This window comes from Phytophthora parasitica (genome assembly GCF_000247585.1).
Source record: "Phytophthora parasitica INRA-310 unplaced genomic scaffold supercont2.42, whole genome shotgun sequence".
NCBI lineage: Eukaryota > Oomycota > Peronosporomycetes > Peronosporales > Peronosporaceae > Phytophthora > Phytophthora nicotianae.
Window position 1 is genome coordinate 399,247 of NW_008649028.1, and position 26,518 is coordinate 425,764.

The 26,518-nt window shown below is 52.1% G+C and overlaps 9 protein-coding genes across 23 annotated transcripts; 3 read left to right on the top strand and 6 right to left on the bottom strand.

The window, feature by feature from the left end:
* The first annotated feature begins 1,868 nt into the window (after positions 1-1,868).
* Positions 1,869-4,649, top strand: PPTG_14660 (hypothetical protein). The gene has a single exon (XM_008911598.1). The coding sequence runs from the start codon at positions 2,185-2,187 to the stop codon at positions 3,058-3,060; it is 876 nt and encodes a 291-aa protein (XP_008909846.1). The 5' UTR covers positions 1,869-2,184; the 3' UTR covers positions 3,061-4,649.
* On the bottom strand, positions 3,106-5,148 carry PPTG_14661 (hypothetical protein). Its single transcript, XM_008911599.1, has one exon. The coding sequence runs from the start codon at positions 5,105-5,107 to the stop codon at positions 3,314-3,316; it is 1,794 nt and encodes a 597-aa protein (XP_008909847.1). The 5' UTR covers positions 5,108-5,148; the 3' UTR covers positions 3,106-3,313.
* Positions 5,149-5,224: 76 nt separating this feature from the next.
* On the bottom strand, positions 5,225-5,642 carry PPTG_14662 (hypothetical protein; the record flags this gene model as incomplete). The annotated part of the gene is made up of 2 exons (XM_008911600.1): positions 5,225-5,478; positions 5,561-5,642. 2 exons carry the CDS (start codon positions 5,640-5,642, stop codon positions 5,384-5,386), a joined length of 177 nt encoding a protein of 58 aa, XP_008909848.1. The 3' UTR covers positions 5,225-5,383.
* Positions 5,643-6,829: 1,187 nt separating this feature from the next.
* On the bottom strand, positions 6,830-7,036 carry PPTG_23559 (hypothetical protein; the record flags this gene model as incomplete). Its single annotated transcript, XM_008911601.1, has 1 exon — positions 6,830-7,036. One exon carries the CDS (start codon positions 7,034-7,036, stop codon positions 6,830-6,832), a length of 207 nt encoding a protein of 68 aa, XP_008909849.1.
* A 1,251-nt stretch (positions 7,037-8,287) lies between these two features.
* On the bottom strand, positions 8,288-8,789 carry PPTG_14663 (hypothetical protein; the record flags this gene model as incomplete). Its single annotated transcript, XM_008911602.1, has 2 exons — positions 8,288-8,347; positions 8,409-8,789. The coding sequence occupies 2 exons, from the start codon at positions 8,787-8,789 to the stop codon at positions 8,288-8,290; spliced, it is 441 nt and encodes a 146-aa protein (XP_008909850.1).
* A 3,873-nt stretch (positions 8,790-12,662) lies between these two features.
* Positions 12,663-15,361, top strand: PPTG_14664 (hypothetical protein). 8 transcript variants are annotated; one of them, XM_008911603.1, is made up of 7 exons: positions 12,663-12,860; positions 12,943-13,092; positions 13,156-13,486; positions 13,559-13,931; positions 14,015-14,153; positions 14,231-14,882; positions 14,949-15,361. In XM_008911603.1, exons 1-7 carry the CDS (start codon positions 12,857-12,859, stop codon positions 15,031-15,033), a joined length of 1,734 nt encoding a protein of 577 aa, XP_008909851.1. In that variant the 5' UTR covers positions 12,663-12,856; the 3' UTR covers positions 15,034-15,361. The 8 variants fall into 8 exon arrangements, with proteins under 8 accessions (XP_008909851.1, XP_008909852.1, XP_008909854.1 ...); XM_008911604.1 differs by having other exon boundaries at positions 12,663-13,092; XM_008911606.1 differs by having other exon boundaries at positions 12,943-13,486.
* Positions 15,283-16,102, bottom strand: PPTG_14665 (pyridoxal 5'-phosphate synthase, glutaminase subunit Pdx2). The gene has a single exon (XM_008911611.1). It carries the CDS (start codon positions 16,066-16,068, stop codon positions 15,394-15,396), a length of 675 nt encoding a protein of 224 aa, XP_008909859.1. The 5' UTR covers positions 16,069-16,102; the 3' UTR covers positions 15,283-15,393.
* A 145-nt stretch (positions 16,103-16,247) lies between these two features.
* PPTG_14666 (hypothetical protein) lies at positions 16,248-23,452 on the top strand. 8 transcript variants are annotated; one of them, XM_008911613.1, is made up of 7 exons: positions 16,248-16,305; positions 16,358-16,455; positions 16,564-17,093; positions 17,152-17,303; positions 17,366-18,569; positions 18,667-19,472; positions 19,575-23,452. In XM_008911613.1, the coding sequence occupies exons 1-5, from the start codon at positions 16,270-16,272 to the stop codon at positions 18,137-18,139; spliced, it is 1,590 nt and encodes a 529-aa protein (XP_008909861.1). In that variant the 5' UTR covers positions 16,248-16,269; the 3' UTR covers positions 18,140-18,569; positions 18,667-19,472; positions 19,575-23,452. The 8 variants fall into 8 exon arrangements, with proteins under 8 accessions (XP_008909861.1, XP_008909864.1, XP_008909862.1 ...); XM_008911614.1 differs by having other exon boundaries at positions 16,249-16,305; positions 17,366-18,540; XM_008911616.1 differs by having other exon boundaries at positions 16,358-17,093.
* Positions 18,174-26,441, bottom strand: PPTG_14667 (hypothetical protein; the record flags this gene model as incomplete). Its single annotated transcript, XM_008911620.1, has 4 exons — positions 18,174-21,635; positions 21,704-22,050; positions 22,116-25,766; positions 25,820-26,441. The coding sequence occupies 4 exons, from the start codon at positions 26,439-26,441 to the stop codon at positions 18,237-18,239; spliced, it is 8,019 nt and encodes a 2,672-aa protein (XP_008909868.1). The 3' UTR covers positions 18,174-18,236.
* Positions 26,442-26,518: the final 77 nt, after the last annotated feature.

Consider the following 26,518-nt stretch of genomic DNA (forward strand, 5'->3'; position numbering starts at 1 on the left):
GCATGCTGATTGGCCAGGGTGGCATTCAGACGAAAAAAACCATTAAAATTTTAATGGGTTTTTTTCGTCTGAATGCCATCCCGGCCAATCATCAACGACCCTAAGTTCCAAAATCAATTATATTAATAATAGTTCACAGATTTTTTAAATTTCAAACTCAACCACTATTTTATGTTAATACAGCGGTTGAGTATGAAAATTTAAAATAATACTTGAGTTTGATTTTTAATATTATTTCTAAAAACAGATGGGAAATAATTCATTAAAAATAAATAAAGCTAACAGCAATGCAAGTGGAATGGACAATATTAATATACTGTCCAATTGGCAAGTTGCTCTATTTGCCACGATGGCGTTCTTGTCGGGTTATCTGCAATTTCAGGGTTGACCGCTCAAAGGGGTCGAAATCCAATGCCGTCAGAATAACTGTCAGCTCACTTACAATGCACATATTGATGATTCACAGCACGATCAATGGATGTGGATTGAGCGACAGTCGACTCGTGGTTGATGCTCAGTGCCGCTAAAGCACAACCACAGGTCGGAGGCAAGCACATGTAAGCACCAAACGCAATGCATGCATTCGCACGGTTGCTTTCATGGCATCGAAAAGCTTTTGTAATGTCGCGAAAGGGAGCCCCATCTGAAAATGGCTACACTTTTTCAGGAGTTGCAAAGTGTTGACTCAGCGCACCTGGATCCACCAAAATCAAGCAAAACTTCAGTGGAAACTTTCGACGGACGTTTCACCCGAATAAGATATTTGTTTTGGCTCAGCTTGACGTAACTGGTAAATGACGCGAGCTCAGCAGAACCTAGGCAGACCTCGCTGGACGTGAAAAGGGGTATAAGCAGACAAATGGCCGGTTTGGGCCGTATATTTCTCAATACTTGCTGTACAAATATCGTATTTCACTTTCCGTGCTGGTGGTGTAGGCGTCAATTTGTTGCGAGAGAGCGGTCTATCTGATTAGGAACGCGTAATATGAGATGCTTGGAAGCACAGAGTCTGTCTCTGTGGGCGGCTGACGTGTTTGAGCACAAGGATAACGCTACGTGGCCGCCGCTGGAGTTGGACCACCAGTGAGGCCGGCTTTCTCGTTGATGCCGCTTATGAATACTACCCTGCACATGGAAGGTATAATACATGTTCGTTTGGTCGAGCGAGTCGGTTTGTCCGAGATTCCTACCGCTCGCTCTCCAGGCAAAAAAGTCGTTTACAAACACAGACACCGCGCAAATCTTGGTTCATATCATGCGGCGTGCCGCAATGGTGGCAATGGTGGAGGCGCTTGCATTGCAAGTTGCAAGGCTGTACGATACCTATACTGTACTCGTTTTTTGCGTGGCATTCTCGCCCGATCGACACGTGTACATACACATGTACACAGGACCAGGGCGCCAGCGGAAGTCTGACCCTAAAGCACTGGATCATCTAGCGTACCGGTGGCATAAAGGTAGGGCAAGTGAACACGAATCGATACTGTGCAGGCATGTCCGCATGCTTGTCCACTTGCCTGCTCTAGCGAAAACTAAAGCTTGTTAAAGCCGGAATGATCGTGAAAATTTGGTGCAAAACGCACGAATGCAGCACTGCAAACTGAGACCGATACCATAGTGGCCCCCCGACATTCCACTCGACAACCAATGCGGCCAGATTTAATCGATTACTCTAGCGCCGGTCTCTCTCCACGAGCCAGCGCACTCGGCAAGCTCAGGTTTCCACGTTGTGTGGATTTTCTCCAACACTATTGCCGGTTTCCGGGTCGTCGGATCGATCGAACTCAAATTTTGGTTTTCGAGCGCCGCCATCTTTTCAATACGTTTATCTTTCACAGACTATCTGGAAATGCATATCCCTTTTTTCGTGCGATTTTTGAGAAACTTTGCATGCCTGTCAAAAGCGAGATGAGCGCTCCGTCTCTTGAGTGTCCAGCTCGGCGCAGCTCGCCTTCCAGTCGATGGCATCGATAGATACGCTCCAAGGTGAAGCGTTAAAACTGCGACGCAAACAATGAGCCATGTGTGGTGTGTCGGAGCAAAAGCGAACGTTTAGCGTCTCCACCCTCATTGCACGAATAGCGCCCGACCTGGCGGAACGGAACGCAATATTTCGCTAGTGCGTCCATCGTCCATTGGCTGCAACGTCTTAGTAGTTCGTCATCCAGGCGGAGGCACTCTAGTATGATTTCGCCCAAGGTCATGAGCGAGTTGCATCAGGCCAAGCTCGTGCCGACGCAATTCACAGTACCGAAACCAGGTGAACACGCGTGGTCGCCGGCTGAGCAGCGTCGCTTCTGGGAGGCCATTCAGCGCTTCCCACAGGGCCCCTGGACAGCCATCGCCGCCTACGTGGGCTCGAAATCCACTCGCCAAGCCATGACCCACGCACAGAAGCTGCGGCAAAAACTCAGTCGATGGAAACGACGTGTACGCAGCGACTCGGTCAGTTCGGCGTGTAGCACTGGCTCCAACTCGAGTGCATCGGCCACGGTTACTACGCCTGCTGACGATAATGGATCTCAGTCACCGCCAATGTCACCGACGGAATATGGTGACATTGGCAAGCTCAGTGTGATGGACCATATTGAGGAGGAGGATGAAAAGAAGTGCATGGAGGACGACTGCGAACCGATGGACATTAAACCAGAGTTTAAGAGCGAAGTACAGCAGTTTGACGGTCATGAGCAGGTGCACGATGCACACGACGACCGCTACTTGGAGCATCTGCTGACCGATATTGAGCCGGTACTGGAGCACGTCGCGCACTTTACGAATGGTTCGCATGACCACGGCACGGAGGAGGCAACGCGGCCAGTGGCGACGACCGACTACACCAGTGAACAGGCAGTGTATTTTACGCACCATGCGGACGTGGCGTCGGAACACAAGACGATGGAGCACTCGTGGCATCAACACCACCCGCACGCTGTGTATTACCAGCAGCATCATCAGCAACAGTATCACCACCAACCGTATAGTGCGCCGGCTACCTCAACGGCAATGCACTACACGCCCAGTGAGGGCGGCCACCAGCACAACAACTTCCACCATATATAAGGTGGCCTCCGTCTCTTGTCGTCTAGAGTTTTCGCGAACAAGACTGGAGTATGCGTGATAGTGAAGCTGAATTAGTTAATAGTTAGTAGTAATCAAACGAGTGGATGGATATCTCAGCACTGCCTGGAATTCATGCGCCCCAGTCGTTCATGACGTGGCTAAGAAGTACTGTACCCATGTTGCTGTGGTAGACGGTCACCGTGATGAACGCGTGATAGCAGTTGGCAAAGTCGGGTCTGTATTTCCATCTGATCTACTTCTCAAAGTGTCCGTCGAAGCCGACGAAGCCAGCCATGAGGAAGACGTGGAAGAAAGGCTTCTTCTCTATTCGAGAGCACCAGTTCCAAGCGCTCGTGAGACGCCCGTCGATGCACGAGCCGGCATCGAAGAAATTGTCCGCACCGCTGCCGTCGAAGCCGTGCTTGAAAAAGTCACACAGAATACGCTTCTGCAGCGTCTCGGCGCCGCCGAAGCTGTCTTCGATATACGCGCGCGTGTTGGGCTGCGCTGCCAGTGCTGGGATGTCGTGCACCGTGTTGACGATGGGACTGAGAATGCGCGAAATCTGCGTGTACTTGTCGATGAACATGAGGGCATTGGGGACGTTGTGGTCACCTAAGTGTACCACTGAAGAGCCGACCCAGCGAGGACGCAGCTTCTGTGTGTGGTGCAAGATCGAGTGCACCAAGTGAGACGTCTCGGGTGCGTGCTGCATACGGTTGAGACCCTGACCAGTATCACGGAGACGATACATGCTGCCACCCAGTAGATCCTCTTCCACGACCCACCACAGACGTAGCATGGACGTTGTAATGTTCTTCCACAGCAGCAGTGACTGCAGCACGTACTCATACTGACTAGCGTGGCTGTGACTTAGTCGCGCGCCGTTCTTACCTGCCCGAATGTCGAGACTGAAACCTGATTCTGCCTTCTCTGGTGTGAAAAACTTCTCCAAGTAGTCGATCATCCGCGTGATTGGCGACCGATTGGATGCCAGGTAGCTCTGGCTATCGGAAATCGATGCAAGGCACAGCCGAATCTCTTCTTCGGACAGCGACGCGGACGAGTAGTCGTGCACGAGCTCCTCGATCGCCTGTTGCTTGTCACGAGAGAAGCGCTGCATTGCTTCTGCGTCAGCCAGTAGATCGGGATCAACAGCAGCCACTGAAGTCGCCACTGCGCAGCGCGTATCACGCAGCATCTCCAGTGCATGGCGTTCCTTAAGCAGCGACGCCACTGTCTTAATAGGTGCCACGCAGGAAAAGCCCAGATAATTCCTAATTTCACGCAAGTTGGCGTCCTGTAGCAAGTAGATCATCTTGCCGTAGTTGTTGCGCATGCGCTCCGGGTTCATGATCTTATAGCGACGTCCGATCTCAAAGACCTGGCGAAAAAACTCCTCGTTGTCTTTGAATTGCTTGTCTTGTACGAGTCGACGTCCTTGACGGAAGTCGTTGGCGATCATCAGTCCAGAAAGCACTCCGAAGGCTTCATTCAGCTCATGGATCACGCGTTTCACGGGCGAGCGGTAGGACAAAACGTCTACCTTGTCTGTGTATTCGCTGACGTTGAGTGCTGCGTCCAGCAGGTTGAATAGCGCACGCTCCTCCTCATTCAGTCGCAATGGGATGTATGCTGCGTCCTTCATGAGCGCTGATGGGGCCTCATCGATCTCGCGCATTAGCTCATCGTCGTCTTCTTCATCCTGGCTGCCGCCGTCCTCCTCTGATTCGCTCGTCACTGGCGCTTCATTGGCTGACGAGGGCTTCATAGGAGACGGAGGAGGGATTGAAGGTGGCGGAGGGGTTGCTTCCTCGTCTGCAGAATCAGTAGGAGGCTCCGAAGGCTCAGGAGGTGGCGGCGGTGGAGTGTTGACACTGGATTGGGCTTCCCTACTGGCCCCCGCAAGCTCTGTCTTGGTGTGCCGCAAACGTGACCCGGCGTGATGCTGTGCCTCAAAGCAAAGTGGACAGTAAACGTCCTCGCAATCCTCGCAGCGCACAGCGGCCGCCGTATCCTCGCACTCGACACACATAGGTGGCGCCATCTTGGCTCAATCGGTTGTTTCGATCGTGTGCGTAAGGTTTTTGGTGTGTGTACTCAAAACTCGCTTACGATATTCGTATTTATACGAATACCGTAAAACTCACATTAAATACGAATATCGTTAAAAATTCTGTCGTTTGGTGTTGTTACTTGTTGAGTTATTTTCAATAGAGCACTTAAGCAGTTTGAGAATTCCTGAGAAAATCTCAGGAATTTTCGTTTTGTTCCTCGTTTTCAGGACGGTAAACTTCGTTGCCAAACACAAAACGAAACGGAATCAGAAGGCGAATTTCCCCCTCTGGCATGGAATCTCAAGGAGACGAGGCTCTGGAGGCAGCGTCACCTCGGCGTCAAGTGACCCTGCTGCTTCATCTGGCACGCACAAGAATCAATACAGATCCGTTATAGTCAATATATTGGACCCATGATAATTGAAGCAGCAATTGTTACGCACAGGAGTTTTCGGTGTCCAGCACGGAGCGCGTGGTGATCGCCAGAGTGAGCGTCACGCCCATCATTTTAAGGTTGGGCGCCATGGTCGACAGACTCGGGGAGTTGAAAGCCGAAGTGTGCGGGTAAAAGCCACGTCAGACAGCTGCTTACAATTTTCAAGTTTAAATTGTGTTAGAATTGTGTACATCTTACCTGCAATACAATATGCGAAGCTGTCCGCACAAATTCTCACAAGCTCGCGCAACGAAGGCGGCAAAACTGTGCCAACCGTGTTATCGCGACTGGGAGGCCGCACATCGTCTCCATCGGCTCGCGCTAGCAGTGCTAAGCGACGCAAGCTCTCGCTATTCTATTCCTCGTGTCCGCTTTGATATCGAGGAGGTAACAGAGGACACGTGCCTCTTCTTCTACCGCTTCACGCACGCACAGCTAAGACGTCTTCAGAAGGCTTTCCAGCTACCAGATGTGATTTGTACCGGGGGGGCATTCACGCGCGAAATGCAGTTGTCTGGAAGGGCTGTGTATCACACTCCATTGGCGTATCCAAGTCGATGGCTGTCCATCTCCGCTATCTATGGCCGATGGCCGAGCGCGCTGAGTAGCATATTTTACCATGTCGTCGAGCACATTGGCTCAAGGAGCGGGAGGCTCTTAGAGGGGAATCTGGATTTGATTAGCTCAAGGTTAGCGGAGTATAGCAGAGCAGTGCATGAGCTTGGAGCTGAGCTCGACTTTGTGTGGGGTTTTGTCGACGGAACAGTGAGGGGTACCTGCAGACCAACTGGGGCGGATGCGCAGCGAAGTGTTTACAACGGGCAAAAGAGAAAACATGGGCTAAAATTCCAGAGCGTTGTGACACCGGATGGTCTAGTCGCTCATCTTTATGGGCCGGTTGAGAGCCGCAGGCACGATGTTGTCTTGCTCCGACAATCTGGATTAGAGCAGCATCTACGTGGTGATCCTCGGTTTCAAGGTTATGCTTTCTACGGGAACCATGCCTATGGACGTACTGATGCGTTTGTGTCGGTACCGTGGCAGGAGGGAAAAATGTGTAGCAGGAATGCTGCTCTGTTCTGGAATTCGTTTTTGTTGTGCACTGCTTAAGGTCCTTTTACACAGTCGGAACGAATCTCTGTGACGCTTTTTTTTCGTTGCGAATAGCGTTTTTCGTCCTCTTGCTTAAGTGCTCTATTAGAGAGCTTTATGCTACGTCGAATTTACAGTAAAAAGGACAGTAAACTTTATCAGTTTTAAGAGGGACGATTTGTTACTATAGTATTGTGCAGTTGTCATTTTTGGCTTTGATGGACAGCGACAGCTCCAGTAGCGAAGACGATTTGGCGGCCATGGCCGTCCTTGCTCGGGCGACGGGCGAGTCGCGCTCAAGCCGCTTTGATTTTGCTCTACCCAGGAGTGATCCACCTGGAAGGAGAGGTTTCGCTTTGGGAAAGACGATCTTACAGCACTCGTCGCGCATTTCCGTCTCCCTGACCCTTTCCCGACCAAGCAACACTATCACGTCACACCATTTGAAGCGCTATGCATTTTCCTACGGCGTATGGCATACCCTGCGCGTCTATGCGACCTTAAAGATCTATTCGGGCGTGACGAGACTGCAATTTCTACGATATCGAATGATGACCTAGAATTTTGTATGCATCTTTTAAGCATCTTCTCCAATATGACCACCACCGCTTGACCAAACCTACGCTTAGCGCATATGCGGAAGCAATTTACGCGAAAGGAGCCCCGCTTCGCACCGGTGTAGGCTTCATCGACGACACAGTTCGTGGAATATGTCGTCCTGGAAAGAACCAAAAGTACGTATATAATGGTCATAAGGTGCGGTTTCTTTCATTTAATTTTTTATAAATCTGCAAATTATTAATAGTATTGTACTGTGCTTTGTTTCCAGAGAAAACACGCGTTGAAGTACCAATCTGTCCTGGCCCGCGATGGTTTAATTATTCATCTCAGCGGCCCATTCCCCGGTACACGGCACGACGCGTTTATTTTTAAGCAAAGTGGACTCCTGGATATGGCAGAAGCATACCTTAGCTGCGGAGAAAAGCACTTTGTGATATACGGAGATCCTGCCTACGCACAAAACAATCATATTGTAGCCCCTTTTAAAGGCGTGGTGCTTTCCGATGACGAGAAGGAGTTCAACAAGCGTATGAGTAGTGTTCGAGTAATTGTTGAATGGGGATTTGGTAAGATCGCTCGATATTGGGCGTTCGTGGACTTTCACAAAAACCAAAAATTGCTGCTTCAAAGGGTCGGCAAGATGTACACAGTTGGTGGTTTGTTAACAAATGTGCACACGTGCTGCTACGGAAGTCAAACTCCTAAGTATTTTAAGTTAGACCTCCAAGCATTGAGCAGTATTTACACAGTGGACAGCTATAAATATCGACAACAGTCAAAATCGATTGTTATTTGTCTAACTTCTCAGCCAACTTAGCTAAAATACCCATTTGGGTAGTCATCATTGCCATTAGCGTGTCCGTTTTCTCGGGATCTTGCTTCAACCTTTGCTCCTCAATTACTAGTCGTCGTTCCTGAATGTCCAATTGCGCTCTCGATGTTTCTCGCGACATGGCTGCGCTTCAGCTTTTACTTCAAGATACTCAACTATCGCTTCTGCGCTGCTTCTTTTTTTTTAGCTTTCGTTTTTATTCTGCGTCATTTTCGCGAGCACGTCGAATCCCAGCCATTGCGTCACGTACTACTTGGCTGGACGCAGCTTCGCGTCTCGCTGCTTCCTTTTCTTCTTGTTAGCCTTCTCCTGTACATGATCATCAAACTACAAAAATAATAAAATTATGAGAAAAGAACGTTTTTTTTACCAATTCCAGGCAGTCGGTGAGAAGCTGCTCGCGTTCACGGTACTCTTCAGCAGTGCCTGACACGCGAAGCGATTTCATCTCCTCGCGTCGAAAAGTGTCGAGTAGAGCTGTGAATCGACGCCTGCAAGCTTTGTCGTCTGCAGTAGAAGCTGAGATTGCGTTTTTGAGTTCATTTGCGACGGTCGTCCAAGCAGTGTTAGTCTCTCCGTGCGCAGCCGCCCAAGGGGTATGTGCAGTGACCTCCTTAAGAAGGAGCACATCACTAGATGGTAGAAAACGGAAGGCCTTCTTCCGTGTAGGCTTGAGATGGGCATTTTGCAGCGTACTGACGCCTTCAGGGTCAGGTGGAATAGGAGGGGGCTCGTGATCTTCATTTGACATTGTCGTTGTGCCTTGGAACCACTAATTTAGACAGAAACCCTTATTTACTATAGACAGGGCGCAAACGCAAATTTTCTTTGTGTTGAGATTACTGTGAGCCCCTACCCCCAACTCATGTGGTTCTCACTGTGACTTTTTTTTCTCTTTTGCTACTGTAGCACAAGGTCTCTAATAGCATTACTATTTTGTACTCTAGGACTACCATATAACCTGGCCGTGATATCACTATCCTCCCGTATGCCACGACATGTCAAGTGCCTCGTTCGCCCGTTTTTGCGAAAATGTGGTACGTCTTTTCGATATTGAGTTCAAATATCATTTCTGATCTTGATGCACAGTCTATCGGTGACCAGTACCGACAAGACGAGACTTCAATCTATTTTCTTGACAGCAATTGGGATTTTCATTTATTCGCAATGTCGGTGGTAATTTGCAAAGACCCCATGAATCAAAATTAGAAAAGGAGATGATCTCTCTCGCTCCGTGTTTCGAGGTTGCATGGAGTCGGAATGACGGAATGGCTCAGTTGTTCACGCCAGACACGACATAAAGTGCCTGAAACGTGTCACAGCTCTTTGGTGGTGGCGGTGGTGGTGTGTATGGATGCGCGATGGATGTGCTGAGTTTGCACCTCGTGTACGGCTTGGGACAAAACATTGAGAGATACTGTTTTATTGACCCACCACAAATTCTACAGAGAAGCACCGTAGGGTGTGCATGCTTAGCGCGCCATCCCCAATAACGCAGAGTTGGTCAAAATGGTTCACAGACCTATCCACTACTTCAAGAATCCACAGCTTACCGAACGACATATGTAGGTTTAACGATTTTATGGATTTCACGAAATCGTCGTAGTGGTTGATTGCAATGTACGCATTGCATCGACGGTGACTCTAGTTGAGCAACGTTTTTTTGTCTTGGACTCTTTGCATTTATCCCGTGTCAATTTCCAACATTGAGAGTGACATGGCGACTCTGATGTATCTCCCAGCCTTTGGTGGACGACTATCATATAATCGCGTAGCTTGCAGCGGTAAAAAAAATGTCTTTGACGGAGTTTGCACGCTTTGACGAGCAGCGGAAACTCTGACCGCCTCGAAATTAATTGTTTTGTGCTGTTGGTTGCCTCGAGGCCAGTGTCAACCGAACCTCGCAGAGCGCCGTTTAGTACATTTAGTCACTGCCCTAAATACCACAAAGTAGTCCCATTAGCCGCGAACGTTTGCCAGCATGGTGTCACTCAATTGCTTCGAAACAAGGGAGAGAAATCGTGGAACACCTCTGGGATGCCTCGACCTTGTCGAATGCTTGTGCCTTGCGGTAACCAGATGCCTCGTTATTGTGGCCTGATGAGCTAGCAGCCCACTCACAGTTGCGCCAAGTCGTGATCGCTTCCCAATAAGAAGCTTCAGGTAATTCCAGTTAGATCCAATCCAGTTTGTCGTGGTGTCTCCGGCGTTGAATTTATTCTCCCTTAATGTGGTCTGCCCACATGCCAATACACGATTCCCATTTTGCTCGAAATATTTCTGCAGCGCAGCGCACTCCTGTTTACAGGTTTTCTTGAAGGTAGAAACTTCCGAGCCAAACTAGTTAGCGATTTGCTGTTGTCGATCTGCAACATGATGTGCAACACACTGTCAAGCAACACACTATCAGCATCATAAAAAGCAACTCAAACACATGAGGTTCGTGAACATAGACTCCAGCGTTTCCCGCTCTGTCCCCTTCAGGCTGTACTCCTCCCGCTTACAAACCTTGCGCCAGTTCGTCAGCGCGTGGAACTAGCAAAGTAGAACGGTAGCCCCTGGAAATGCCTTCTCCAGCACCCTCCACTCAACAAAATCTTTGTCTGGATTTACTTCACTGGATCAAAACTTACTTGGAAGACAGTGCATGGACGGTATGTAGACGATATTCTCCGTGCAGACCCCAATGCTAGAACTATAAGGAATTCACGCTCTACCTAGTACGCCCACTACTATTTCCCTGGTGTGCGCCTTATACGGACTGCAGAGGACGATTGTGACAGCTGTTTTCGTTTGGATACATTACTTCAGCAGCCCGATCTTACAGAGAACTACCATGACCAAATGGATATTCCCTGTGTAATTACGATGCAGACGTCAATTCAGAAAAAGGTTTCGCACTGTGGTGCTACCCTCTGGTCATGGTTGGGCCCGTGGAAGTAATAATTTGGGATACCATATAGGTAAAGTTGACATGGATTGGCATTTTGAGAGGGCTGATAGTGGGACTAGTCCTTTTCGCTCATGTGTGCAATACAGGTAGTCTTGTCGCTACAACAGCCAGGAAGAGGGATGCCTGTAATCAATTTTCTTGCTCTCGATCAAAACCGCTATTAAGATGGAAACAATAGTGGATTTTTTTAGCGCAAGAATCCGTCGTGGGTACTGACGGGGACGGTGGTGAGCCACGAAAAGCCGTCCTCCAGTATTCAAGGTGAGGAGTGAATTTTAAAAGCTTTCAAGGCCTCGTCGCTGATTCCATGCCGCGGTTTAGGAGGGACTCTACGAGTGTGAAAAGTTTCAATCCCAGACTTAGCATTTTTCTTACCCGTGCGACTCGGCTATCTCTAACAGGAATCATCGCTCGTATTACTCGTTCGGTAAGATCCTGCTGCAATAGCTGCAGGACGACGCCTTTGGATTATTCCCACTCCTTTCCACCATTATTAGTATCCCATGAGTCCCAGTCTTCTCGGGTAGTTTTCACTGTGTCTTCTCCTAGCAGCCCAACGGTACGTGTGTGTGCAGCAGTTTTTCTCTGAGCATTTCCGTCTAGACCACTTTGACTTGGTGCCCTGAGAACCCCCACTTGGCCGCACAACCATGCCGCGTACAGAAATGCGATGTCGATGTGGCCGTAAGTTGAGATCTGGTGTAGCAGTTGCAACTCGCCCTGGCTTCCGCCCTAAAATAAAATAATTATGGATAACGATAAAGAATTATGGAGGACATCGGGGTCCCGTCAAACATTTCATATGTTGACACGACATTACATAGAGAGAAGAGCTCTAGCCTTCAGTACCATTCACAGTCCAATAACAACCAATAAGAATACACCAAGAGCTTTTCTGTACACTCTCTGGCACTCAGGCAGGTACTGCCTAGCGCTCACAGTTAAATCGTGAAGATCTGATTTGATAGTCTGCTCAAACATTTAGCCATTTCAACCGTGATAACCTGTAATCTATGGGAATTGACACGGTGGACCTAAATATATCATGTATGGAGGGATATCAATACGGGAGGAGCGAGCATTATTCGGAATGATTAGGCGTAAGGTTTCTTTAGGTTCATTTAGGAAAGGATTTACTGCATTCTGTTCTAGTACCCCGCTAATCCGCTCAGATAACCTAACCTTCCATAATAATAAGATCATGATTTTTACGACTGATTCGCCAAAATACATGAAAAGCACAATACGTAAGACCTTAAATTGGAGGGCGTTTTGGCAGAAAGCTCAATACTGTTTATGTTAAGGTTACGCGCCAGTTTAAAAGAGATTTCGGAAGGGTCAACTTTAAGGTATCATATCAGAGTCAGTTTTTGACGTATGACAACGTTCTTAGCAGTAGACAAAAGACGCCGATTTCGGCTATTTTGTGAGGTAACAACCAATATAATTCATCGTAAGCGAAACGAAAACAATGCCCGAAAAAAAGTATCTCGGATTTGGGAGGCGCCAGTTTTGTATTTTGAAGTAGAGATTTTTTATTAGAGAGTTTGTGTTAAAATGCAGGATGGCAGTCGGATGTTCTCTACACAACTTGCGTGGGTAAGATGGTTTTGGTGTACACACAAAAGCCCGCTAAAAATAGTAAGATCGACATATCACTTTTGAATTTACGATATTCGTATTTAAGTGAGATCAGGGGGAGGGCGCGTGACTGTATAGCGAGCAGGAAGAACCAGCCGCAGCCAGCGAGCAACCGACTGCACGCGAGCGAGCGAGGCACCACAGCAAAGCGCGGCGACAGAGCCCGACTCATTACCTGACAGAGACCGACCTTTTCCCCTCCTCCTCCTGCCCCCTCAGACACAATGGGTGCGTTCCTCAGCGGGGAAGACTGAGGCTCTTCATGAGTGCGGAATTGGTTCTTAACCTTGTGTAACGTTACGTGTTACAGAGGACGAAGTATACCCCATGACGCTGCTAACCGAGGAGCTTAAGAGCGATGAGGTAGAGACGCGCATCAAGGCCATGCGGCGTCTGCGTACCGTGGCGCAAGCACTAGGACCGGAGCGCACGCGCTCGGACCTGCTGCCATTCCTGCGTGGTTCGTGTTAGATAGCGTTAAGATCTGTTATTGACCCGGTTATTAACCAGCGTAATGGAGCAGAAGCTACAGAGGACGAGGATGAAGTGCTCGTGGCGTTGGCCGAGGAACTTGGCGGCTTCGTGGACCATGTAGGCGGTGCTGAGCACACCGCAGCTCTTGTGGAACCCCTTGAGGTGCTCGCCGGCGTGGAGGAGACCGTCGTTCGCGACCGCGCCGTCGAGTCTCTGCAAAAGGTTGTGACCGTTCTGCCCAACGCGGGAGACATCATGGTGCCTCTGGCCAAGCGCTTGGCCGAAGGAGACTGGTTCACGTCACGCGTGTCTGTATGCTCGCTCTTTGCGCCCATCTACGAAAAGGTGACGGACGCTGGACGCAAGAAGGAGCTTCGCGAGTACGTCTAGGGGCTTTCAGGGTGGTTGATGACAGAGTTCCGAGTCTAATTCATGGTGTTGTGATGTTGCAGCTTGTATCAGTTGATGTGCAACGATGACACGCCCATGGTGCGTCGTGCTGCAGCTTCCAACATTGGCAAGTTCGCGAGTGCCATGGAGAAGGAACACATTGCCAGCATGATCCTTCCGCTGTTCCGTGCGCTTACAGCGGACGACCAGGACAGTGTGCGTCTGCTGGCTATTGAGAACTCGGCTGCTATTGCCGATCTGCTTTCGCAGGACGAGAACTCGCTGCACGTGCTGCCTATCGTGCGTTCGTCTGTCGAGGACCGCTCGTGGCGTGTGCGATTCAGCATTGCCAAGGACTTCTTCCCGCTCTCTCGTGCCATGGGAACCCAGATCACGGAGTCGGAGCTGCTTGGCTGCTTCAGCAACCTGCTGCAGGTACGGGAGCGATGTGAAATACGACGACAGAATACAAAGGGACAGTATGACTGATGATATGCTGTTCTTGTTACTTTTCACAGGATGCTGAGGCGGAAGTGCGTGCCGCTGCTGCGAAGAACCTGTCGGGATACATCTCCATTATCAAGAACGAGCTGTTTTCGAGCGAGATTCTGCCACTGCTGTCGGCTCTTTCGCAGGATACGGCTCCCAACGTTCGAAGTACGTTTTAGTTGCTGCTCTACTCTGAAGCACCTGCTAATGTTGTTTCTTGTTATTGGCGATCCTGCCCGTTGCAGCTGCTGTTTCCATCGCGTGCATGGAGCTTGCGCCTAAGCTGGGTGAAGCTACGTCCAAGTCGACGCTGGCCCCTCTACTTTTGCTCTTCCTGCGCGATGAGGTCGTGGACGTGCGGCTGAACATTTTGAAGCGTATGGAACTTCTTGCTCAGTGGATGGCGTCGTTCGAGTCGGTGCTTCTTCCCGCCATTGCTGACCTGGCGCGCGACCTGCAGTGGCGTGTGCGTGAGGCCGTGATCCTCTCTATCCCTGCTCTTGCTGGCAGTCTGGGCAGTCAGTATTTCCAGGAGCACCTGCTGGAGATCTACGTTAGCGCCTTCACCGACATGGTGGGCGAGGTTCGCCTTAGCGCCACGAAGATTCTGCCACAGCTACTAGAGTCTCTGGGCAGCGACTACATCCTTCAGAACGTTATGCCGCGCCTGAACCAGATCTTCGAGAAGTCCGTGATCTACCAGGAGCGCGTCAATGTGCTGCACGCGCTCAAGCAAATGGCTGTGGAGAAGGTGTCGAGCGATTTGTTGAACCTAATGATGACGCTGGCGATCCGCGGCGCCCACGACAAGATCCCCAACGTTAGATTCGTGGCCTCCATGACCTTAGAGCAACTGTGTAAACTCGCCGATGCTTCCGTGGTCTCGGCTCAAGTCCGGTACGTCCAGCAGTCTTGTGCGGCTGTATCTGTTGGCATGGAAACTAACGGTGTTGTTTTGTACAGACCCTGCCTGACGGAGCTGGCGAACGATTCCGACATGGACGTCAAGTATTACTCGAGTATCGCGCTGGATGCGGTCCAGGGCTAGACAGTGTAGGAACGCGCTCTTTTCGTGAGGATTCGTGGAGGTGTTCGTCCCTCTTCTCAATTCCTTTCTGGCTTTATCTCGTGCGTTGAGCCCCTTCAAGAGCGATGTCGCTCGTCCCTCCCTTCACCGGGACTCCCTTTTTCTGCTATTCATATTCTTGCTCTAGAGTTTAGGCTGTGTTGGGCGCTTGGCAGCAAAACAGCAGCAGTAGGCATATAAAGCACCAACCCCACAGACAATGTAAACGAAAGCTGGGCTTCGCAATTGCTTTTATGAGTTAATGCATCTCATGCAAGCGTCTACTGCACCCGAAACCTATGCAATGCAACAATCTATCGTTCTCGTGCTTGGAGACCAGCCTCATACTCGCGGCAGGACAATGCTCTCAATGAAATACTGGTGCCAGCGTGCGTCGGTTGTGATCTCCGGGTGGAAGGCTGTAACCAGGATGTTTTCCTTGCGCGCAGCGATGATGACGTCCAGGGGGTCGGAACCATCGGCGGGTTTGGCGTTGGCCACACGCGACAACACCTCGATTTCTTCACCAACTGAGATAATGGCGGGCGCGCGGATAAACACGGCGTTGTAGGGCTCAGCGTCAAAGCCCGGCGGTCCGGCAACGAGCATCTCAAAGCTGCGCACCTGTGCGCCGAAGAAATTGCGCGAAACCTCAACGTCTAAGCCGCCGATGAGCGTCTGGCCGCCTTCCTCGGCGTGCTTGGCCTGCTGGCTCAGCATGATCATGCCGGCGCAAGTGCCCCAGATAGGACGGCCATCCGCCACCCACTTCTTGAGGGGCTCCACGAGACCCCAGCGCACGGCTACTTTGCCGATCGTGGTGCTCTCGCCACCAGGCAGCACGAGGGCATCCACGTTCTGGAGCTGTTCCGGCAGGCGAATGGCCACAGACGTCACAGTCACATGCTGGCCGGACGAAGTGGTGGCAGTAAGGCCCTCCAGCATGGCCATATGCTCCTCAAACGCGCCCTGCAGCGCCAGCACGCCCACGGTCAATGTCTTGGTGTTCTCAGTCATTGTCTTGAGCTCTTGTGTTCTTGCAAGCAAGTTGAGTTCTGACGTTTTTGATAGGATGACTTGGCTATTCTATGATCACTGGCCCATTTGGTGGCCCATAATTATTCCTCTTTAATCGAATATCGAATTTCATAATACTTCTCCTCTAAATCGATATGGCTACACAAAGTCGCTTTTCCACATCGCATTCGCACACTCAACATGGCGTCCGAGGCTCATTTACGCGCGCAGTATGAGGTGCGCTCGCTCAGTCTCTAGCAACGACACACCAGTCTAACCTCTTCCGCAGCTGCTGGTGAAGGAGAACAAGCTGCTCAAAACGAGCGTGGAGAAGCTGGACCGCGAGAACCACGACCTCAAGCGCTCAGTCTACGAGTTGACACTCAAGTAGGACCCGCATTCCCCTTCAAATTGCATACCATCGCTCATGCGATACAAAAGGGAAACCAAGTGGAAGTTGAAGGCAACCAACTGACCATCACTCTTCATTTACAGACTCGATTCCGCGCATGCACCGTCCTCGACGACACGCGCGGCGGCTGCTGAGCCCTTTGCTATCGCTGACCTGCTGGCCGCTCCCGCCCCGAACGCCGAAGCCGCCGCCGAGTCGTCCTTCCGTCGCGCACACGGCGGCTCGGGTGCACTGCTCGGCACCAAGGGAGACTTCTACGACACTGACGGGGATGGAGACGCCCGCGTGTTGGTGCACAAGTCAACGCTGCGGGCGCACGGCGGCGCCGTTTACACGGCCAAGTTCTCGCCATGTGGTCGGCTGCTGGCGTCCGGCAGCTTCGACTGCAAGGTAATGCTCTGGGATGTGACCACCAAGTTTAATCAGCCGCAGCTGGCGGCACTCTCGAGGCACTCACAGCTCGTGATCGACGTGAGCTGGGCGGAGGACAGCGCCAGCCTCGTGTCGGCCAGCTATGATCACTCGGTTAAGCTCTGGGACGTTGAAAAGAGCCAACTCGTGACCAGTAAGGAGGTGGACGGACTCGTACAGTGTGTGGCGTTCAATATGGCAGGTATGGATAAAGAATTACAGGTGCTGCAAAATGTGACTTTACTAACTTGTTGATACAGACAACAACCAGTTCTTCTTGGGCTCCAGCAAGTGTTGTCTGCACATGGCTGATGCGAGGTCGGATGTGTGCCGCACATGGACGAACGACGCTATGGTGAACGCGCTCCATGTTACTCATGACGGCCTCACGATTACCACGGGTGATAGCAAGGTTTGTCTGTATTGTTGAAGGTATTTTACTGGAAGGACTGACGTGGAGCTGGGGTGGTACAGGGCATGCTCAAGACCTGGGATGTCCGCATGGATGCCTGTCTGGAGGAGCTATCGGTGCTGAATGACCCGGCCAGACACGCCATCTCGCACGTCCACGCGTCACCTGCCAGCGATGGCGGTGATGATGGCCGTTTCCTAGGCGTTAACAGCTACGACAACGTCCTGCGTGTGTATGATCGACGCTCTAAACTCATCAGCTCTCGGAGCACAAGGCGCGGACCTGGAGCCGGTAGCGACAGTCGTGATGGCGACCAACTGCAGCTGGTATGCTCTGTATCGGGTCATAAGAACAAGAACTGGCCAATTAAGAGCTCGTTCTTCCGTGGTGACGGCTACAAGTACAAGCTGGCACTGCCACCACGTGGGCGCCTCGGAGGAGGTCTTGGCGCCGGATCTGGGTCTGGATCGCGGCGCAAACTTACAGACGGTGACGGAGAAGACTTTGCTGACCCCAGCGGTGAGCGCGGATCCATGGACTCGTCGCGCGAGACGCTACTCCTTGCTACGGGGAGTGCAGACCGTCATATTTACTTGCACGAGGTGACTCCATCCAAGCACGTAGATAGCAGTGGGGGAAGCAAGAGTAATGGCCCGGGCAAGCACACACAGACCCTTGTGCAGAAGATCGATGCCCACAACGACCGCGTGTACTGCGTGGACTTCCACCCGACCGAGCCGATTCTGGCTTCTGCTTCAGCGGACTGCTCGATCAAAATCTGGCTGCCGCGCTCTGGTTCCAGCTCCGTTACACGTCATGGAAAATCCAAGAACTAAGGACACACCTAGCAATGCCAGTATGCACATGTGATGAATTGATGCAGAAGCCACGCAGAAAAACAACGTGTATTATATAAATGAATGCTCACGTAACTCATGTGGCAAGCAGGACGCGTTTGCGGCGACGTTTGTCATTGAGCTGAGCTTCGGCATCTTCTTGCTGCTTCACCTGTACCTTGCGGGAGGCCCGATCTATCCAGGAGCGCGCCTTCGACTGCCAAGCGGACTCACGATCTCGAACAACCCCACGAGCTTCTTTACGAAGTGCCAGGATGCGATGCTGGGCCAGAGCGCGTCGACTCGCCACAGCAGCTTCAGCCAGCGCCAGCTTCCGAGCGAACGCGTCTTCTTTCTGCTGAGTCTTGGTGCTAGCAGCTTCTTCCATAGCTTCCAGCTCGGTACGTCTGTCTTCAGCCATCTTTGCGAGGTATGAGCGATGCTCAGCGACCAAAGCGGGGACTAACTCTCCTGTCTCGCGAGCTTGACGTTGAGCAGCAGCAAACTCAGTCTCTTTCTGCTTGTAGGCCTCCAGCAGCTCAAGTTCTCGAGCAGCGACCCGAGCTTTGATATCTTCACGCTCCTTGGCGATCAGCTCAGCAAACGCTTTCTCTTCTGCAGCGTTAGTAGATCGCTTCTCCTCGACAAAGGCCTCCACGTCTCGTTCAGTAGCTCGGATCTTCTGAGCCAAGTCCTCGTCCACACGAGCCTGTTCCTCTGCAAGTTGAGCACCATCGTCACGCAGCGCAATCCCAGCTTCACGCAGCTCCCGTCCGAAGAACCAGTCGTCGGCTTCCACGACCTGGTCGTTGAGTGCTTGTAGTTTTTCACGTAACTCAGCAGCGACGCTGCGTGCTGCGGCGTCACGAAGATCCCGAGCTTCCCACAGCCAGCGAAGTGCAAGTGCTCGAGCCGCTTCGTTCAGCTCCAGTCGCCAGTGTCGCGAAGGATCCTTGCCTTCTTCGTCCGAGTCGACATGGTCCTTCTTCCCAGCTCGCCGACGAGAGCGTTTGAGCTTGCGTGCATAACGCTCCATCTCTTCCTGCGCTTCGGGTCGAGGGAAGGCGCCACCCAGTCGTTTTCTGGCAGCTAACAGCCATTTTGTGAGCACGCGACCTTCAATGGCCCCACGCGCTACGACGATGGGAGCGAACGGCACTTCGCCTCCGTCTTCATCGCTGCCTTCGTCGCTCGAGAATTCGTCAGCGCGGATCTTTCTCATCCCAGCAACAAGTTTGTTCGCCTGGTTCCCTATCGCCTGCTGTCTGGCAGCCACGCAGACGTTGCAGAGCGTGGCGAAGGCTGCGTGCTTGCGGAAGTACGCTTTCCACAGGTCAGCGTCCATCTCCTGCGCTCCAAGTTCGTTCTCAAATCCGTCAATGAGTCGATCTAACGCTCGTGGATCATGTTCTTTTGCTCCGTCTTCTGCTGCCAGGTCAACATGAAGCGTGTAGCCGCCATCCTCGCGTTTACCACAGACACAACATTCGCTCTGACGACTAGCAGCTACGATACCAGCCACGAGCTTGGCGAACGTTCGTCGCTTACGAGCTCGTGCCAACCAGTACAGCGCCAAGTCACGCGAGGCTCCCTCCACCGGCACGTTCGACCAAGCGCGACGCATTTTCTCGAGATCATCTTCAGAATCCGACGAGATGTCGGACCTGTCGCCTTTGAGTCGCCGTCCTTCGCCCATGTTCACGAGTTCATGGTACAGATCACGGATATACTCCGAGTTGGGGCGGCCATCACCTGCCGGACCGTCTGTGGATTGAAGTGTGCGCGGTGTGAAAAGCTCTGCAAGATGCTGCAACACCCACGGCCGGTTGCGTTCCAGGAAGCGATGACGGAATCGTTCCGAGTTGAGAGCTTGTAGCTCCAACCTCTCACGTTCAAGTTCTCGTTGTCTACCAGCACCCAGAGCCAGCTTCGCCGCTAGATCTTCGTCCAACGTACCGTCAGCGAGTTTGCGGGGCTTCCAGACTTTAAACTTATCTCCGATTCGGATGCAGCTGATCTCAAGCCCACGCATCAAGTAAAACACCACAGCGATGACAAGAAGCGTGATCGGGTCTCCAAAGAAGCTGTAGCTGGCTCGCAGACATATAGAGATCCCCAACATACTCAAAAGAATACCAGCGGAGTAAATGATTAGCAAGAAGTAGAGCTGTGACGAAAAGCAGAGCAAGTCCAGGCTCTGACAGCTCGGATGAATGCTCTCGTCCGCTGCCGTGTGGGCCAGCGGCCATCGAGTATCTCGCGTGGCAAAGCGGTGTCTCTGGTATGCTGAGTACTCGTAGAGTTTCCATCCGTGCGCCAGCTCCATCGTGTTTAGCTGAAGCGCGCCAAGAACGAAGTTACTCGGGATGATGAACAATGAGAACAACGCGTAATACAGCAAATCCGTCTGCCGGACTCCGTAGAGTGCCGGCATTTGCGTATCGTCGCTGAAGAACGCCTGGAAGGCCAGCAAAATTGGCGCGATGAAGAGCTCTGTGAACACGACGCTGTAGCCTGCTATTCCTTCAAGCACAGCCTCCACGCCTGAGGCTTCATTGTCGATCTTCTCGCATACACGCTGCCACTCGGCGTCCTCTTGCGCTTTTTGCTCGCGAGTACGTCGCCGTCTCTTCCTCATTCTTCGCTGAAGCGAGAGACGCCATTTAGGCCACAAAGAACGTGAGCGACGCAATAACGGCGCCGTGTACAGATGCTCAATCATCACCAGAGTCAAGTTGACGAAGTAAAACATGGTGAAGCCGATGAAATCTGCCGAGCCCATGGCCATCATACTCTCCGAGGCCGACAACACCACAGCGAACGGCATGACCAGCAGCTTTTCGTGCAAGAAATGCTCCAGCACGAGCTCTATCATCGCCCGCAAGATCTTGAAGAGAACGAGGTAGCCGTAGATGTTGTTCGTGAAGGACGGAGAGTACGAGAACTCCCAGAACACCAGCATCGGCGCCATGAAACACAAGGTCGTGAGCAGGAAGTTGGCCCGTTTCCAAACTCGAGGGTCCCAGAACTCGTTCTCTTGCTCTTCTTCCTCTTTATCAGCTTCGACGGAGAACGGATCGGTGGGTGTCGTGATGGACATCTCCTTGTACGCGTTGTCTTCGGGTTTGGCGTCCAAGGTCTCTGGTATGAGTAATCTCGACCCGAGTAGCAACAGGTAGATCCCGATCACTACTAAGCATAGCCCGACTCGACCGCGCTTGTAGTTCTCGACTCGAGTCTTATCCAGCGAGATTTGGTCCAGCCAGTCACCCGCCGTCGCCTCAAATGACGCTGCACTTGGAGAATTGAGCGGGTCTGTTGAAGCCAAGACGTGCCACCAAGTGTATATGAGCATGCACACTACAAAGATCGGCACGATCGCGAAGAAGATGCCGATCGGTGGTGGTGTGGCCACGTTCTTGAGCAGCAACTTCATGCGGAACTTGGGCGGCCGCTTCATCTTAGTGAACAAGCGGTTGATCATCCAGATGATGAACTGTAAGCAATTTAAAGCACAAGAGTGAGAACGGCCCAGTAGAAGATGAACAGAACAGTTCAACGTACCCCGATGATCATGCTGGCCATGGCTACAAGCGTGAAGAAGCCCAAGTACACGTCCACGGTGAACTGGAAGAGATTCATGAGTTCGAACCAGTCCAGTGGCTCCCAGGACACTTGCAGCGTGTACGCTTTGGACGCCAATTGGTTCGTCGCCTTGCTGAACGTGCACGGGTAGATGTCCTTCTTAGCCAACGTAGCCAGCAAGTCCACCGATCGAGTCACTGCGCACAGTTTGCCAAAGTTCACTGAGGCTTGCACGAGTCGCTTCTGACCTGGTGTGACCTGGTAGTAGCTCAGATTGAGATACACCTCCTGCGGCACTGCCAATGCTACACCAGCGTCTCGTCCAACTGACAGCGATACGCACACAGAAAGGTTAGTATTTTAGATCACTCTCATGAACTTTCGTGCTTACCTTTGACAGGAATGAGAGCGTCAGTGTCTAAGTAATTCTGCAAGGTGTCGGAGCGTCCCCAACCTGTTCCTGTTGCGGCATCGCCTTCAGCGACAAAGGCATCGGCTGCTGTTGGCTCACGAGTGATGTAGAACAACGTTGTACCCGTCGGTGCCTCGTACCAGCGCAGCTTCTCCGCGCCACCCTCGAGGTTTTCCTCGTACAAACACGACAAACTCACGCCACGCTGGAATGTCTCGAACGTCGTGGTCGCCGCCGATGAATCCGAACTCGAAGTCAAACTCGACGCTGCCGACGAGATGGACGAAATGAGAGACTGCGTGGCTGCTACCTCCGCTGTGTACTCGATCACACATCGATCGGCATTCGGAGTGAGCTTCTTCCTCCACGGATACTGATCCACCTCCACGGTGTGGTCGTAGCTCACGAACGTACAGTCTGGATGTGTCTCGAGCATTTTAAAGAGGAAAATGTGCGAGTCAAAGCCTCTACACGACGAGAAGTAGGGCAAGTACGGCAGAGCGAGGAACTCGGATCCACCTAGTTCCTGAGTCCACCACGAGTCTGAACGCAGCATCGTTTCCAGCGGATCTGGAACCGAGTACAATCCGAAATACTCCGTCGGTGGAACCACAGTTTCGGTGCTGTTACTGCTCGCATTCGCGTCGAATTCGATCAATTCTCCGATGCTATTCTGCTCCGTATTGCGAATGTATCCACGTTTACTCGGTAGCGCGGGATCCCCGACGAAGATGTCCGACATGCGGTTGATGAGCACTGTACTCGCAACCTGCTGCTTGTACGTGAGGGTACCGGCCACTCGAACGTACTCTTCGGGCAGATTCAACGGCAGCATCAACTCGTCCATGTCTTCTTGTTGCATGACAGCGAGGAACGTGTTGGTCGAAGGAGTGGACGGAGAATAATCCGCGCGTCCAGGAGTGAATACCGTCAGGTCGAATCGATCCTCTGTAAACCCATCAGCAAAATCGCGAACGTACAGGCCGTGGACCAGTTCCACAGCAATGGTGATCTCCGTCTGTTCCAACGCAGAGATGCTGAACTGCATGTAGCCATGCTTGTTGTCCGGGAAGCCTCTGTCCGTCGCAGTGTCTGCGAAGTAGTAGGGCATTTCCTGCCGCTCACACGAACAACATCCAGCGATGTTTGTCGTCGCGTTGCTTCCGCTATCCGCAGCGGTTCTCAGTACTTCGGCAAGAGGAAGCGTGCGTCGATCGCAGAAGAACGGCATGTTGTTGCACACAAAGATATCCCCGTCGTATATTTCCATACATTTCTTGTATAAACGAGTGGCGGTGATGTTGTTGTTGTCCGGATACGTACAGCCAGGGGGTTCGTCGCTCAAGTCGCACTTGTATTGGGGCGGACAGGGCTTGCAGTCTTGGTACACAGAGATCTGGTAGTGTGCGCCGTACGTGAGGTTGCGCTCTAACTGAGTCGTGTTGAGCGTCACCACAGCCACCTCGAAAGGCTCAAGAATGATACTACCCAGCCCCTGACCTGCAATTCCCGTCAAGTCCTGGAAGTCTGAGCCATTCAGCAGTCGAGCGCTCTTCAATGGGATGGGACTAATACGCTGCAGCACTTCGTCTCCCGTCGTGACACAGTCGTATATATCGTCCGCTCCTGAGGTCGATGTGGTTCCGTTTGGACACTTGAGCATCTGCGAGCACGCGCACGCGTCCAGTCTTATCAGATCTCCGTCACTGTCTTCGCTAGAACCCGACACAAAGCCCGCGAACGTCGGTGTTTCTTCTCCAAAAGTCTCAATCAACTCGATCGCATGGTGTAGATCGTACACGTACGGGTCCACAGGAACAGCCTCAGCCGCGTATTTCGCCTCAACTAGAGTCCGAAGCTCAGTGTACGAGTGCACCAGTGTCGTTTCCGTCCACCCCGTCTGGAATTTCACGCCAGTGCCTCCATCAGCTACCAGCGCAGTGAGATCCACCGGTTTCGAGCCGTGAGTGCCAGGAAATACGCACTGAGTGGCAGAATTGTGGACATCAGGCCAGCCAAACCACTTCGGATCATAGACAGCGGGCGTCGCAGTGGACGGCTCTGTCGTACACTTCCAGAATTGAAACACCCGACGCACCACTTTCATTTGTGCCACACAGTCGCAATCATTACGGCGCAGTGCCAGCTCCACTGCCCTCCACTTGTGATCACGAGCACACAAGCGATTTTGCTCTTCCGCTCGATTGGCCACAGTTTTCTTGTCTGGATCATTGGGATCTTGACGTAACCGGAAAATACCGACGAGGTCGTCATCAACGCCATCAAAGCAGCGCATATCGTGAGCAGATACGACTCGAATGTCGCCTTCTCCGATGTATTTCGTGTAGTTTACGTACAGGAACGGATTACTGTGCTCACTCGACAGTCGACGACGAAGCGCGTCGTTCGCTACTTCTCCATAGAACGGGTTCGCAGTGCCCGTGGGACAGAAATATCCAGCAGGACACTTGTTGTGCTCTTTCTGCGACTCGGCAGTGCCAGCGACGCAGTATTTTCCTGCTGGACACAGTTCGTGAAGTTGACCTCGTGGTGCATCGAGTGTAAGATCTGGTGTCGTGCCAGCTCCACAGACGTATCCAGGTGGACAGAGGTGAGAGAATGCAGTGTCAGCCGTCGTGGATGCGTCGCACACATACCCCTCCGGACACGGTTGTGCCTGTGCAACCAGCTCATCTGCAGACGATACTTTCGACCAAAGCGCAGAAGAACAGAAGATATCCGCCTCACAAGTACCCGGATACCATTGCTTCTTGTAGAAGAACCCCGGTGTGCAGTTGCGTGCAACGTCGTACGCCCTCGAAACAGGCAGATCAATCGCCAACGAACCGCGTGCGAACATATTGGGCGGAGGATATTGGCTGTCCGAGCCGTAGCCTTGATGAGGAACACCCGCGCCCGTACTGATCTCGTAAAGCGGTCCATGGAAATCTGCAAACCTTTGGTACAGGTCCGATCCCCGCGGCTTCGAGTTCTCATAACAGCGTCCATTGTCACGGTCGGGAAGGAAGTGAGCACCTCGCCCCAATTCGTCGATCCACGGTTCCAGTAGAACCCCGAAAAAATAGTGTGAACCACGTTCAAGACACTGCGCGAACGTTAAATTGGTCGCCACGGGCGTATACACGTCCGGCAGGTCGTCGACTGTGCACGGGTTCGAGATGCCGTCAATAGGGCATACAGTTCCAGGTGCGCATTCGATACATTCTTCTACACCACGTAGCTCCCAGTTCTTGGACCATGTACCTTGAGGACACGCCAAACACGCCAAACCATCGGCTGCCAGACTACCGCGATACGAACCAGGTGGACAGATACTGGCCACGGCTGTGCCGTCATTCTCACAAGACGTACCTGGAGGACACGGCACGCACTCAGTTGACTCGATTGTCGGCGCGTAGTAACCGGGGGAACACTCAGCCGCAGACACGGTGCCTTCCAGCTTAGCAAACGTTCCTTTCGAGGTAGGAATCGGTGCAGCCGTCCCGCTCGGACACGTGAAACCAGGCGGACAGAGACCTGAGCCTTTGGGCGAATAGGAGCCCAACTCACAGTAGAAACCGGCCGTACAATTCTGCGGATAGCGATAGTCTCCCACTCGAACCTCGTCAGCTACGACTCCTTTGAGACAGTAAGTACCCGGTCGACACGGATACGGTCTCAACCTCGTATCGTTCCGGAACCCGTCGGACGTGGCTGTTCCTTCGAGACAGTAGAATCCTCTTGGACAAAGGCTATTCGGTGACGCGAGCGCTGTCTTGCTGCACACGTACCCAGACGGACATAACGCAGGCATAATTCGACCGTAACCCGGACAGATAAACCAACAGGACACGAAGTGCAGTTCGACTGCGCTGTCATGGCGTTGAACGTACCAGGAGGACACGGTAATGGTGCGATGTGACCTGTTTGGGGGCAGTGCGAGCCTGCAGGACACGGAATTCGCGTGCCGAACAGACAATAAAAGCCCGGAGCGCACTCTCCAAAGCCTCGCGGACTTGAACTCCCCTCTGGACAATACATGGCCTCGAAACAGGGCTGAGACGTCGGAAAAATCTTCATAAGCGAGTCACTAGCTGCCGTCCCTGGGTGGCAGTACGAACCCGCTGGACAGGCAACTGGCCGTCGCAGTGCAAAGTCCGTCGAGTCATAGTTAAAGAACCGATCCTCGACTCGAAGATTGTCTTGGTCAGCGAGCTTCACACACGAATCATCGAGACAGAAGCGACCACGCATTTGCGATTCAAACGACGAGCCTGGAGATAACGGGAGCTGTCGTAGCTCCATCCAGAACCGAGAAGATCGAGTACTCAACTGTAACCCGAAATCGTCGGTCTCGTTACGCCAACACCCGCTTTTCCGGG

Bases quoted from the DNA above. Each gene is read 5' to 3' on its own strand.
- PPTG_14664 (XM_008911603.1), top strand. The intron at 13,932-14,014 runs GTACGGGAGCGA...TACTTTTCACAG, and splicing joins GCTTCAGCAACCTGCTGCAG to GATGCTGAGGCGGAAGTGCG. The intron at 14,154-14,230 runs GTACGTTTTAGT...TGCCCGTTGCAG, and splicing joins TACGGCTCCCAACGTTCGAA to CTGCTGTTTCCATCGCGTGC.
- PPTG_14665 (XM_008911611.1), bottom strand. From the start codon at position 16,068: ATGACTGAGAACACCAAGACATTGACCGTGGGCGTGCTGGCGCTGCAG.
- PPTG_14661 (XM_008911599.1), bottom strand. From the start codon at position 5,107: ATGGCGCCACCTATGTGTGTCGAGTGCGAGGATACGGCGGCCGCTGTG.
- PPTG_14666 (XM_008911613.1), top strand. From the start codon at position 16,270: ATGGCGTCCGAGGCTCATTTACGCGCGCAGTATGAG. The intron at 17,094-17,151 runs GTATGGATAAAG...TTGTTGATACAG, and splicing joins TGTGGCGTTCAATATGGCAG to ACAACAACCAGTTCTTCTTG. The intron at 17,304-17,365 runs GTTTGTCTGTAT...GGGGTGGTACAG, and splicing joins TTACCACGGGTGATAGCAAG to GGCATGCTCAAGACCTGGGA.
- PPTG_14660 (XM_008911598.1), top strand. From the start codon at position 2,185: ATGATTTCGCCCAAGGTCATGAGCGAGTTGCATCAGGCCAAGCTCGTG.